A 13290-nucleotide genomic window follows, 5' to 3' on the forward strand; every position below is an offset into this window, starting at 1 on the left:
CCCAGAAAATATTGGGTGTCTCCAGGACATGTGTATAGTGGGCATGCCTGTAATCCCAGCATTCTGGGAGGCTGGGGCAGGAGGATTCAGGCCTAGCTTGGGCAATTTTTTTTTTCTGGTACCTGGGATCAAACTCAGGACTTTCCGCTTGCCAGGCAGGCACTGTGCCACTCAGCTACGTCCCCAGCTTCTGCCTGAACAATTTAGCAATTTAGTGAGATTTTGTCTTATAAAATTTTTAAATGAGCTGTGATTGTACCTTAGTGGAAAGTCCTTGGGTTTAATCCTTAGTACCACAAATACATACATGCATGTCCTCAAACACAAGATTGTGTGTCGATTAAAAAGTAAAATTTAAAAAAAAAAACTGTTCAGAAATTCTCATAGAATTTACCAAGTTAAAATTTCCTCTAAAAATAATTACAATTATTAAATTTTGGGATGTACTATAGTGTGATGGTACAGGCCTGCAATCCTAGTATTTGGGAGGCTGAGTCAGGTTTTCTAGTTTGAGGTTAGTCTGGGCTGCATAGAGAGAGCCTGTCTTAAGAAAAAAAAAATGCAATGCCAGTTAAAGTAGTATTTTCTGAGTTACCTCAGAGTTTGTTTTATTTTTAAGTCAGTTTATTACTAAGTTTCAAAAGATAGTCTTAAGAAACACTTTCAGGAAGACAGGAAAATAGTACATCACAGAGTTAAAATAGCTAAAAGTCATTGAGTTAAGAAAACTAAAAATGTCCTGTGATACCATTAATTGAAGAAAAGCATGATTTACCATTTCATTTTTTGTTAATTCCTATTTCTTAGTTCAGTATGTGCTTTTCAATTTTTTCTCACGTATCCTGCACATGATACCAAATCCCAAATTAAATGTATTCCTTTTGTTTTAAAAGCTCAGTATACTACTTAACAGGAGCTTTAATAATTACTTTCTGTGCAAAAGGACTTACCAAATTAAAAATTTCATAGAGGGCTGGGGATTTAGCTCAGCGGTTCTGCTGCCTGCCCCAAAAGCACAAGGACCCGAGTTTGATCCGTGGTACCAAAAAAAAAAAAAAAAAAAATTTCACAGAGCCAGGCTAGGTGGTGGATGTATCATGTGATCCCACCTACTCTGGAGGCTGAATCTGGAAGATTGAAAGTTCACGTCCAGCATGGACAATTTAGTGAGATCTTACCTCAAAAAGGGTTGGGAATATAGTCCCGTGAGTGGTAGAACACTTTGCCTACTATGCTTGAGGTCCTGGGTGCAATCCCCAGAACCACCAAAAAGCAAAGAAAAAAAAATCACAGTATCTCATAAGAGGATGGTTGATCTGGGTTATTTAGACTTCATTTTAACTAATAAGGGTAAGAGAATGTACATGACTTAATTTTCAAAGGGTTGATTATTTTGTATAGAGACATAAGGTAGTGATTAGGCAAACATAAATGTGAAGTTGCCCATTTGTTATGTCTGTTTTACCTAGTTGCTTTCTTAAGGTCTTCATGAGTTGTTGGTTATATCCATTACAGCTCTCTATTTAAAAATAAGAGTATGTCTTTGTGGAAAGGGATAGAGAAAACATTTTTCTGTGGGAAGGTTTAAGACATAGAAATGTTGTAGCTCTTCTTGTGCTTATATCAGCAGCATATATGTCAATTTGGGAGCTTAGAAATAAAGAATTTGGGCCTCATCCAAAGCCATCTGAATTCAGAATCTTTATTTTAACAAGATTCTTAAGTTATTCTTTATGTATTAAATTCATATGCAAACATATAAAGCTGTTCACTGGGAGAGTTGTTTGTTGTTACTGATATTGTTACATGTGGACTTTTTTTTTTTTGATACTGGGGATCGAACTGAGGACCTTGTGCTTGCGAGGCAGGTGCAGTGCCACTGAGCTAAATCCTTGAGGGACTTTTGTTTTCTGGTAACCCCTAAGGAATAGTGCCATGGGCCATGACAACAAGAAGCTTAAGTGAATTTCATTTCTTTAGAAACAGTAACAATGACAACTAATGATTGTTGAGCTTTTATTCTGACTGAACCAAGCATGTGTATGTACATACGACATTGAGCATTATGTGAATTACACAAAACTGTGATATTTGCACTGTTAACAGTTAATACTTTCTAGGGGCTGGGGATTTAGCTCAGTGGTTTCACTGCCTGCTGCGCAAGCACAAGGACCCAAGTTCGATCCCCGGTACCAAAAAAAAACAATTACCACTTTCTAGAAGGAAAAACTAGATGTATAGACAAATTTAAAAAAAAAATTTTAAACTATTAACTAAATACTAACTAAATTGCAGACTTTACCTGGATTTTGTGTTTCATTTAATCCCATTTTTCTGTTCTGGGATTTAGTCTGGAGTCCTGAGTTGTATTTAGTTGTCAGATCTCTTCAGTGTCCTTTGATATATGTGATTTTTCTCTTTGCTTATTTTTTGATCACCTTAAACATTTTGAGAAATACTGGTCAAGTATCTTGTAGAATGTCCCCAAATCTGGATATGTCTAGTGTTTTTCTTAGGATAAACTAGGGTTTATTGGTTTTTAGAAAGGCTATTATAGAAATAAAGTTTTCCAATCACATGATACAGGGCACTGATGTTACCCTTTACCAGTTGGTAAGGGTAGTACTTTCCAGCTTTCTCCACTGTAAAGTTAGTATTTATTTTCATATTATTTGGATGCAAGTCATTCTTTGATATCAAGTCACTGTGTCTAGTGTCCTCTCGATGGAGTTGACTGGTAGTGAAGCTCTATCTCCTAGTTGGGGGAGTATCTGCACATATTAATTGTAATTTCTGCAAAGAATTCTTTATTATATGCATAGATTTATGTATATATTTTATACTTTGTTTTATAATCCAGTAAGTTATTTATTATTTTGTTGCTCAAATTAATCAAACTTTGGCCATTTGAACCCTTTTCAGGTTGGTTTTGGTTCTTTTACACAGTCCACCTCTTTTGTTTTTTGTGACTGGGTCCAGACTGGCCTTAACCTTGTGGCAACCCTCCTGCCTTGTGCCTCCCTCTACCCCAGTGCTGGGATTGCAGGCATGAGCTCCCAAGCCCAGCTTCTCATCCTTTTACCTTAGAATCAGCCATTCTTCCAGGATTGTGGAATTGTAGCATGTGATTAGAAACCAAGATCTGAATGTTGAATGTGCTCATTGCTACTCAAGTATTCCTGCTTCTAGGTCCTCTCAGCCAAGCAGACAGAACTAGGGGATAGGTATGTACATACTAAACTGTGTATATCTACATATTTATAGTTATTTCTGCATCTGTCTATCTATATTTGTATTAAGGTAAACATAATTTCATACTGATGTCTCCAGTTCAAATCCTATACCATAAGGTTCATTCCAGTTACTGGTTTGCTGTTTTATAACCTGCATGTGCAGCAATGAGAAACTGGTTCCCATTGCCTACCAGCCATGCACTCATGTATCTAATCTATTATGTAGGGAAAGCAGTTTTAGAATTTTTAGGCTTATATCCCCAGGAGAAACTACCAACTAAAATACAGTGTTTTGTGCACAGTATACTTTTATATGTAGCCTTACACCTTCTGGCTAAACCACTATTTTTCAAAGCTACTCAATGTTAGCTCATTTTCCCTCAGCTTCTTCAGGGTGATTGTCATAAAGATAGATTTCATCTGTCAGTCTGCATTTCACCATAAGATCCTCAAGATATGTGTTTTGGTCTGTGATATATAGTTCTGTGGGTTTTGTGAAATGCATAAAATTGGTATCCTCTATCCCAGTGCTGTACAGAACAGTTTGTTCACCCTGCAACATTACCCTGTGCATCTCAAAGTTATAAATTAACATTGAGAATGATTATTATAATCTCGAGGTAATAATCAAGGGACAGTTTATATATGCAGTCAGTAAAGTGTGTTCAGATTTATGAGGTCATGTAGGCATGCAAGTGAAATGAAAGAAAATGGAATTTGATAAGTTACTGGAGCGAATGAACTATATGGAAAATTTTCCTGGAGCACTTTAATTTTCCTAAATTTAATGATAGAGTAAAAAAATATATATTCTTTGGAAAGAAAGGAACAGTTGATGTGTGTTCAGATGAGTGATGAGAATGAAGGTTTTTGTTTCCCAATAATGTGTACAAGTCCTCTGAAATAGGATGTATTGGACATCTTACTTTGTAGTTCTTTGTCCTGAAGTTTTTTCAGTGTCATGCTGAATTTTTATGTGGCCATCAGGTGGAAGAAAGAGAAATAAGGAAGCATAGTAGAATTTAAGAGAAAAAAAGGATAGAGATACTGGAGTGTATTCTCCAATCTGAATGTACTGTCAAAAATACCAGTTTTAGGGAGAGACCCCAGGAATCTATTGTACCAGAATCCAGTTGTCATAAAGGAGTAACTGAGAATTGCTGTTTATAATTGAAAATACAGTATTACCCATCACTGCAATGAGGCAACTGCTTAGTCAGAAGTCAAGGTTAAGTGAAAAACTACACTCAGAAGTTTCTTAGTGTGGGTAGATTATGTAAGATCAGAATTACTGCTGAGGTTAAAATACAAAGTTATGGAGACATAGTTCTGTCTGATCAGTAGGGACTTCTGGAATTGTCTTTAGTATCTCAGAACTGAGGCATAAAGCACAGGTATAGTGAGGTACTCTTTTAATAAAAATGACTTTTAGTAGCTACTTCTCAGCTCTACTGTTATTACTTTAGAAATATAGTTGTTTATCCTTAAGAGTTTAGACGATTGACAGACTACTTAATATGGTAAATTCTATGGAATACTTAAAATTCCAGTTCTCCAAAGCAAGATAGCCTTCACAGGTAGATGTGTCAGGTGGACATGGTAAACGCAGTGATATTAAGTCTGTGTAGTTCTAATGTATGTTTGATCATAAGGAAAATGGTTGACTTCCACGTTAATGTCAGTATTAAAGGTTTGATTTTCTTGTTTTTTGCCCTTTTTTTTTTCTGGATCACTTAAAGCACTGGTAATCTTAAATTTTATGTGTATTGAAAGTGTCTTGGCAGTGTGGCTTTTGTGATGGTGAGGTATTTCAGTAGACATAGGCAAAAAGCAGAGAGTAATTTTATACAAAGGCAGATGTTAGTAGAAGACAGTGAATGCTGTAATTCAGAGTTTTAGTGTAAACGTGTGGAATCATTGGATACAGTGATGTTACAGAATTCAGACTATTTAGACTGTTTCAAGTATAAAACAAGAATTCTTGTTTTTCATCTGAGGTAAATAATTATCACTATTTTTGGCACTGGAGATTAAACCCAGGGACTTCCCTGAGCTACATTGTCAGCCTCCTCCTGACCCCTATTTTGAGATAGTCTTGCTCAGTTGCTAAGTGGCCCCGAGTAGGCTCAAGCTTGGAATTCAATTGCTTCCGCCTCTCAGAGGGCTGCTGGTGTACATAATAGGTATGTGCCACCACACCTGGATTAAAATTACTATCATTTGATGCAGCATCTATAATACTTTTTTCACAGTTTGAAATGGACTAAATTCTGAATTATGTTAGTGAAAGGAAGAAGTTTGGTTTGACAGGAAAGTTTGTAATAATTACAGTTAGCTGTATAAATGGGTGCTAGAAGTGCAAATGATCCTTTCTCTGTTCTGGGTTTAGTATGTGTTTTAAATCAAAGAATAGACCTAAGAAGCAGTAGCTTATTTCATATACTACATTGCTTATACAGTCCGTACCTTGGTACTTGACTGCTTTATCTCATTGAATTTGGTACTGGCGAATTTTGACAAGAAAATACTGTCCTGGTACTTGTTTGTTTGGTACTGAACACACAAGCCTGAATTTATTGGTGTCACATGCATCTTAACCCACTATACTTTTCCAGCCCAAACACTTTGTTTTGTACTTGTCATTTTTGGTACTAGATGCACCCCCTGAAACCACTTAATGAGTACCAAAGTGTCGCTGTATCCGGTTTGTTTTAGTAAACAACGGTAGATGGAGTTTGTTCTTCTATGCCACATACTCATATGGGTATTTGCACTGTGTTAAAAAATCAAATTCCATATAGTTTTCTTTAAAATTACATTGTGCTGGGAACTTTTTGTGGTAATACTTGTTAAGAAATTTAAGAGCATATAAATTATTTTTAAACTTTTTAAAGAAACATACAGATAATTTCTTATTAGTAGTTCTAAGGATTGACACTTCAGCCTTTGGGCTGAGTTACATCCCCTACCCTTTTAAGAAATTTTCTGTGTGTGAGTGTGTGTGTGTGTGTGTGTGTGTTTGTGTTTGTGTGTGTGTGTGTGTGAGAGAGAGAGACAGATCTTGCTAAGTTGTCCAGATTGAGCTGGAACTTCTCATCCTCATGCCACAGCCTCCCATCTGAATGAACTTTCAAATGAAAGCATTAATTGTGCTAACTTAAATATTATGGATAATTTCCAGCGTATACAGAAGTAATGATGGTAGTTAGATAACCCTAATGTGCCTTCATCTGTGTTCAACACATTTTATCTCTTGGCAGTCTAGTTTGATCTCTAATCACTGGCTGCCCTCTTCCCCTTGATTATTTTTGTTTGCTTTTCCCGTGATTATTTTGAAATATAATTTCTGTGTGTGTTATTAAACTCTCACCCAATAGATAGTACTAATAGGTGGGGAGTTATTAAATTTCCCTGGTTGTTATAAATGTAGGATTTGAGATTTTTTTTCATGCTGTTGATATTGGAATAAATTGTAATAAATTATGAAACTTGTTCAGTGACTTTTAAATGTATGTGTACATAGCCCTTATTTCTCATCTGATTATTTTCTAAATTCCTGCTAGAGAATATTTAAGCAAACATTTTGAGTTTACCTCTGCTTCCACATGAATAACCCAAACAAATCATCCTTGACATTAATTGTGATAATAGTTACTATTGCAGTCATCCATTTCTAGTAACTTTATTCTCATTTTTTTAGTTTGAGATTTTAGGAACTAAAAATCAAGAAGTATTTTATTATTTTTTGTAGTACTGGGAATTGAACCTAGGGTCGTTGCGCTGGGCTATATCCCTGAACCACCTTTTAACTTGTTTTTGAGACAAAGTCTCACTAAGTTGCCCAGGCTGGCCTCCAACATGAGCAGTCCTTCTGCCTTAGCTTCTTAGAGTACTGTGCTTACATGCCCAGCTTCCGTAGTGTACTTTATTTTATTTATTTATTTTTTTGGTACCGGGGATTGAACTCGGGTCCTTGCGCTTGCGCAGCTGGTGGCGAAACCACTGAGCTAAATCCCCAGCCCCTCCGTAGTGTACTTTAAAAAGAGAATATAACACAATTTTGTTCAGAATGCTCAAAGAAATTATTTTTGGTGACAGCAGTAGCAAGGCCTGGTTTTCAGTCATACAGATGGTAATTACTACTTGTATTGTTTCATCAAACTTGTTTTACTCACATTTGTTTATATATGTATATTTATGAATAGGTAGTGATGCAGAAAGTTTAAAAGCCATTGTGGGCCTTTTGTCAGTTTTAATGCTCAGTGCTTACTCATTGCCTACTACTTTCCACATAGTTTCTTCAGTCATGCTGAAGTGGATGACAGAAAATGGTCTATAAAAACAATTAAAATGAAGGTCCCAGTTTAATGAATTTTAGAAGTTCATTAGGAGAGATACACATATATAAATAATTGCGATATTGTGCAAGAATTATTAGTAACACGAACAAAATATTGGCAATAGGAACAGTGACCTGTGCCTAGGGAAATAGGAGATGGCTACATAAAGGACGTATTTTTGAGTAGTCTTAAAACAGCAGGAAGTTATACCAGTTTCTCCCAAGAAGCAGCATTCTCCAGATGGGGAAAAGTCAAGGGATGTAGGTACCTGTGCTGAGCTCAAATCACTCCATTAAGTTTTGCCTTAATTTCCATTTTCCCACCTCTAGTTACTCAATCAGGAATTGACTCATCTTTTATCTTATTTTTTTTTTTTTGGTACCAGAGATCGAACTCAGGTCCTTGTGCTTGCGAGGCAGGTGGCGGAACCACTGAGCTAAATCCCCAGCCCTCTTTTATGTTTTTGATTACACATAAAGATTTTTTTTCTCTGTGGCTTTTTGTTTTTAGTAGAAACCTGTGAGGGTTTTTCTAATCCTTGTTAGGTGAGATGACAGAGTTCAAATTATATATGCACGAAACCCATTCTTTCAAAAATGTGGAATAAACAGTGCAGTCAGTGCATTAGAGAAAATACTACTAGAGACCACAAAACACAGGGGGTTGGGTGCAATTTTATCTTTCTCACTGTCAGATAAGTGAGCTCTACCCTTTGAGGTTATCCAGATGCCCTGGCTGCTGGGACAGTTTTGTTGGTTTTAACATTATCCAGTGTTTGTCATTTTTTTAGCCCCCCAAAAGAGATGAGAATGAGGAAGAGGATATAAGACAAGCCGCCTCATACTTGAGGCTGTGACATGGACATTATACATCTTGTAGCCAGGCTTGCACATGCCAGAAATGAAAAGGAACCCAAAGGCAGAACAGTAGGCTATGAGTAAACAGAGTAGCACAGGGGGATATTTGAAGAATTGCAGGACAAGAGATTGAAAGGACAAGACTATGAAATTAGATTGGAACTAAGAATTTGGCTGCATCTAGAATTAAGAACATTAATAATTTTGTCCTTTATGCTGAAACCCTAGAAGTGTTGCCTCTGAAAACTAAGAAAACTCCTTCCTTAGGTGTGTCTTTAAGGACAGTTTTTGTTGTAAGGATAAAATGGAACATAGTATGAGGATACTTTGTTGACTGAGTTGTATGATTAAAATTTTGTCTTAAGTGAAATGCGAGGAGGGTCTATAAGCTTCAACCAACAAACATAAATGAACGAAATTTTTCATGTATTAGACATTTGTTTGGGGAAGGTGACTCTTGAATGTAAACATATGCATCATCCATAGGAACTGGTGATACCTAGATTTAGACATTTGTGGCTGTAAGAAGTGGACTCTTTTTTTCATATTTTTCAAAAGAAGTTTCTGCTTAACAGTCTTAAGTTAGATGAGTTTGAGAAAGAAAAAAACCAAAAAAAGTATAGAGTCAGCAAAGCCTAAAGGAAAGAAACCAGAATTTGTGTAAGATTTAGGCTTACAGGACTTTCTAATAAAAAGCAAGACAAGATAGTATTAATCATTTATTTGTAAATTCACAAGTATATTTTCAGAATCTATCAGATAGCATACTAGAAAGTGGGGATATACTTGTTAAGTAAAACACCCCTCTGCTCATGTTAGTTTACATTAAGCATGTATTAAGTGCCAGGTGCCTAGAGTAGTCTGGAGGAGAAAGTCTAGGAAAATCATGACTTGAAAAGTGAAAATCAGTACAGTAGAAGTATTAAGGAAGAGGGTGGGGTGGCAATTAGCAAGCTTCCTAGGTAGGGATAACTGCTTATAATACCAAGGTTATGATGCAAGAACAACTATGGCAGCCTTCCTTCAAAGGCTGAAGGAAGTAACACTAGCAAGCCAAGTATAATGGGTTTAAATTAAGTTGGAAAAGCAGGCAATGATCACATTTTAGTCATTTTATCCCTGGAACAAAAGTAAGGGATTAAACCCTCAATTCATTGCAGTGCTGGCTTTTACCCCAGGGTGTAGTAAGTATGGGATGGAACTCAGGCATGCATAGTTTAAAAAATTGGACAGAAATGGTATAACTATACTAAACCTCTTAAAAATGCAAGCTTAAGATTTTTAAAAACTCAATGGATTTCATGTCATTTCTTTCCCTTTTTGAGACAGGGTCTCGTTAAGCTGCTGAGTTGCCTGAGCTAGGCTGGAACTGTCTGTCCTCTTGCTTTATTTTCCAGATTGCTGAGATTACAGATGTACCCCACCATACCTGGCTCCATCTCATTTCTTAATGGACAGAATGTTTATTTCTAGTCACTCAAGTTATTAACATCAGATATATTACAATAACCTTGGTATTACTGGAAAAGAACAATTGCTTCTATGCTAAAGAAACTTGTGCAGATGTGAATTTTGAGCACGCTCCCTATCTTTTTCTGCTGTTCGCTACAGACTTTGAAGGAAAATCCTCAGAGGGTCATAAAACAGAAGACCTTCTGGTTGAGAGTTGTCATTGAACAGCTTTCCTGAAAGTACATGTCAACCTTTTGCTGGTGTCTCACTTGTCACAACTTAAGATGATGGCCATATTTAGCTGCAGAGTTGACCATAACTTTGGGATTTCCGTTACTAAGGAAAAGAAGATATGCTGAGTGAGCTACCACTTTCATAGGCAAATTTTGCATACAATTCCCAATTTTTCACATTCATCTTTTCAGGTTTCTTAAAGAAAAGATGTTTGCAGTTCTTGTATTTCTACCTGCATAGGTTGACCAATTTATAGAACGAACTAAGGAGAAGATGAAAATGCTTTTCTTTTGTGTTCCTCAAGACTAACAAATACGAGGAAAATTTTCTTTTTTAGACGTATTCCACCTAATAATGAAAAAATATATTGGGTAAATGAAGAATGATAAAATACTAGCATTTAGTGCCCCTAGTTAACAGATAAAAGTATGATCATCAGTGGACGCTAAAAACATTGGGTATTAGCTGATGGAAAATTTCGTAATGGAAAACTAGACAGGGATGAAATCCTGAAAGGCCTCATCAGTGTTTGAACTTTGAAAGACTGAAACTTAAAAGCAGCTTAGCTATGATCAGATTTTTATTTTAGGACATTCGTAGCAGTAGGCTGAAATTAAACTTATTACAGAACTAGCTTTTCACTGTTTAGTTCATTGTTTCATATAGAGAGTTTTTTCCTAGTCCAGTATATTTTTCATTTTTTGAATTTCTAAATGAATTGTATAAAACGTTGCATCATTTCAAAACTGAAGACTGATTTCAGTCCCTATTGCCTGTACTATCTAACGTCTTCCATCCGTGGATAGCCATTTTTACATTAGTTGTTCGTTTATGCTACCATTGTTGCTTTTTTGAAAGTACAGTATAAGAATATATAAATATTCTCCCATTCTTGTACAAAGGGGGCATATCATACTGTTTTGAATCTTGCTTTTTTCACTTTATATCCTTGAAATCATTCTTTGAAGAGTATAGAAGATATGTTTGGTGTGGTAGCTCATGCCTAGAATCTCAGTACTGAGGAGGCAGAGGCAGGAGGATTGCTATAAGTTCTTGGCCAGCCTGGGTTACACAGTAAGTTCCAGGCCAGCCTGAACTAGAAAGCAAGACCCTATCTAGAAAGAAATATATTACTTACTTTTGTAATAATTTTAAAGTTTATTTTTTGAATTCATATATAAAAATTATATGTATTGGTGAGGTACCATGTGATGTTTTGATACATGTGTAGATTGCATCATGTTCAAATTAAACAAATTTATCTGAAATATAAACAAAGACACCTTCTCTTCACCTCTTCTTAACTGAAGAATAAGTTTTCTAACATTTTCTTCTAAGTATTTTCTGATGATTACTGTGCCAGACTTGGCTATGTCTGGATCAGTTGTCTTAAATGTAGCATGGAATGATACTTGCCAATTTACTGGACTGTCTCAAAGTTAGAAATTTTTTATGATAAGGGCCCTGTCTCACCTCATGTCCCCCAGCACCTAACACGTGAATAGGTTTTGGTACAGTTTATCGAGTAAATGAAGCTTTTCTTACCTAGTGGGTTAATGTAGAAGTAAAGTTGTTGTTTGTCAGGAAATTTTTTTTTTTTTGTATCGGGGATCGAACTCAGGTCCTTGCGCTTGTGAGGCAGGTGCCGGAACCACTGAGCTAAATCCCCAGCCCAGGAAAATATTTTTTGATATCAGTGCTAAACTTATTTTAAAAGGATGTCAGTTTTTCTTTTTTTTTTTTAAAGTTAATGGGCACTATGCTGTTTTGGACCCTCAGAATTATATGATGAGAGGATAGAAATAGTGGCAAAAATGACCTTGGTAGCATAAGTCTGTTACAGGCAAATTTTTATTTACTGTTTCTATGAAGAAAACCTTACGTTCCAGTAGGTTTTAAAACATGGGTACTCTTGTTCAAACTTTAAATATTTTAACTTTAACTTGTGGAATCAAAATCCTTTCTGTAAACTTTTATTTGTTTCTGTGTTAAAAAGTCTTAAGTCCTTAACTAATTTTATGGTCTCTTCTTAGAGCAATTCTGCCACCTGGTGGAATTTAAAAAAAAAAATACAGAAGATAGGGCTTTTGTTTTGCCATGTATATATTAATTATGTTACCTGTGACTTCTCATGAAGCTAGATGAAATCATGTCAAAGCTAGGTCTACCTTATGTATCAGAAATTTAATGTCCAAAATTTTAGCAGTTCAGATTTTTAAACTATGTAATGGTCTTGGAGATTAAAAGATTTTTGTAATCAGCTGGTTAGTCCAGACCATTTCTCTGCTACCTTGGACCAGTAATTAGAATGGGAAAAAAGATTCTCAGTGAGGCATTTTTGTTTCTTTTTTTGTGTTTAGAGGTTAGGAATTACTGTAATTTGCTATTTCAGACTTCTATCTATGGATCCATGAGAAATTTAAAGGATTTTTTCAAGCATTACTAATTTTTAAAAGTAAATTATGTTTTATAATAGCTTGATTATAATTGCATTCAGCTGGAATTATAGAACAGATGTAGTCTTAAAAACAACTAGAAATTACAAATACGTTTTTTTGCCCGGTACTGTAAGAATTTCAGTAATTTAACCTTTTCAGAGTTCCTACTTTATGATTACTACAGCTAGCCTAGGGTCCTGTACTTGGTAAGTTTTGCTCATTGTCTTGATCTTATTGCTTAGGCTTTAGCTAAAACTGTACTGAATATGTCAGTTACTATAAATGAGTGAAGATTAATTTTCTATTTGTTTGCCCATAGGCAGTGCACTGTGAAATGTTTAATCACTTGAAACTTTCCACTGATTTTTAAGAAAAATTAAATTCCTAATGAATTTTATTTAAAGTCTGTTTATTTTCAAATTGTAGCCCGTCAGATGATGATTCTGGGTCAGCTTCAGGCTCTGGATCTGGTTCGAGTACTGGAAGCAGTAGTGATGGAAGCAGTAGCCAGTCAGGTAGCAGTGACTCTGATTCTGGATCTGAATCAGACAGTCAGTCAGAGTCTGAGTCAGGCACATCCCGAGAAAACAAAGTTCAAGCAAAACCACCGAAAGTTGATGGAGCTGAGGTAATATCCAATGAAAAGTAAATTTCTTGTATTAATTTGAGTAAGTTTATAGGAATATTAAGAGTTACTTTTAGTCATTCTGAAACTTGTGGCTATGTATCTGTAGAA

The 13290-nt window shown here is 35.7% G+C and overlaps 1 protein-coding gene across 2 annotated transcripts in view; it reads left to right on the forward strand.

Annotated features, from left to right (window-relative positions):
- The window catches only part of Chd1 (chromodomain helicase DNA binding protein 1), a 71735-nt gene that overhangs the window by 6426 nt on the left and 52019 nt on the right, over window positions 1–13290 (forward strand). For both annotated transcript variants that reach the window (XM_087180898.1, XM_087180899.1), the window contains exon 3: window positions 12981–13182. In XM_087180898.1, coding sequence (XP_087037024.1) covers window positions 12981–13182 — 202 coding nt within the window. The remainder of the gene's footprint in view (window positions 1–12980; window positions 13183–13290) is intronic.

Source organism: Heterocephalus glaber, unplaced genomic scaffold, assembly GCF_053883595.1.
Source record: "Heterocephalus glaber isolate CG9 unplaced genomic scaffold, H.glaber_assembly_v1.0 deba00001465, whole genome shotgun sequence".
NCBI lineage: Eukaryota > Metazoa > Chordata > Mammalia > Rodentia > Bathyergidae > Heterocephalus > Heterocephalus glaber.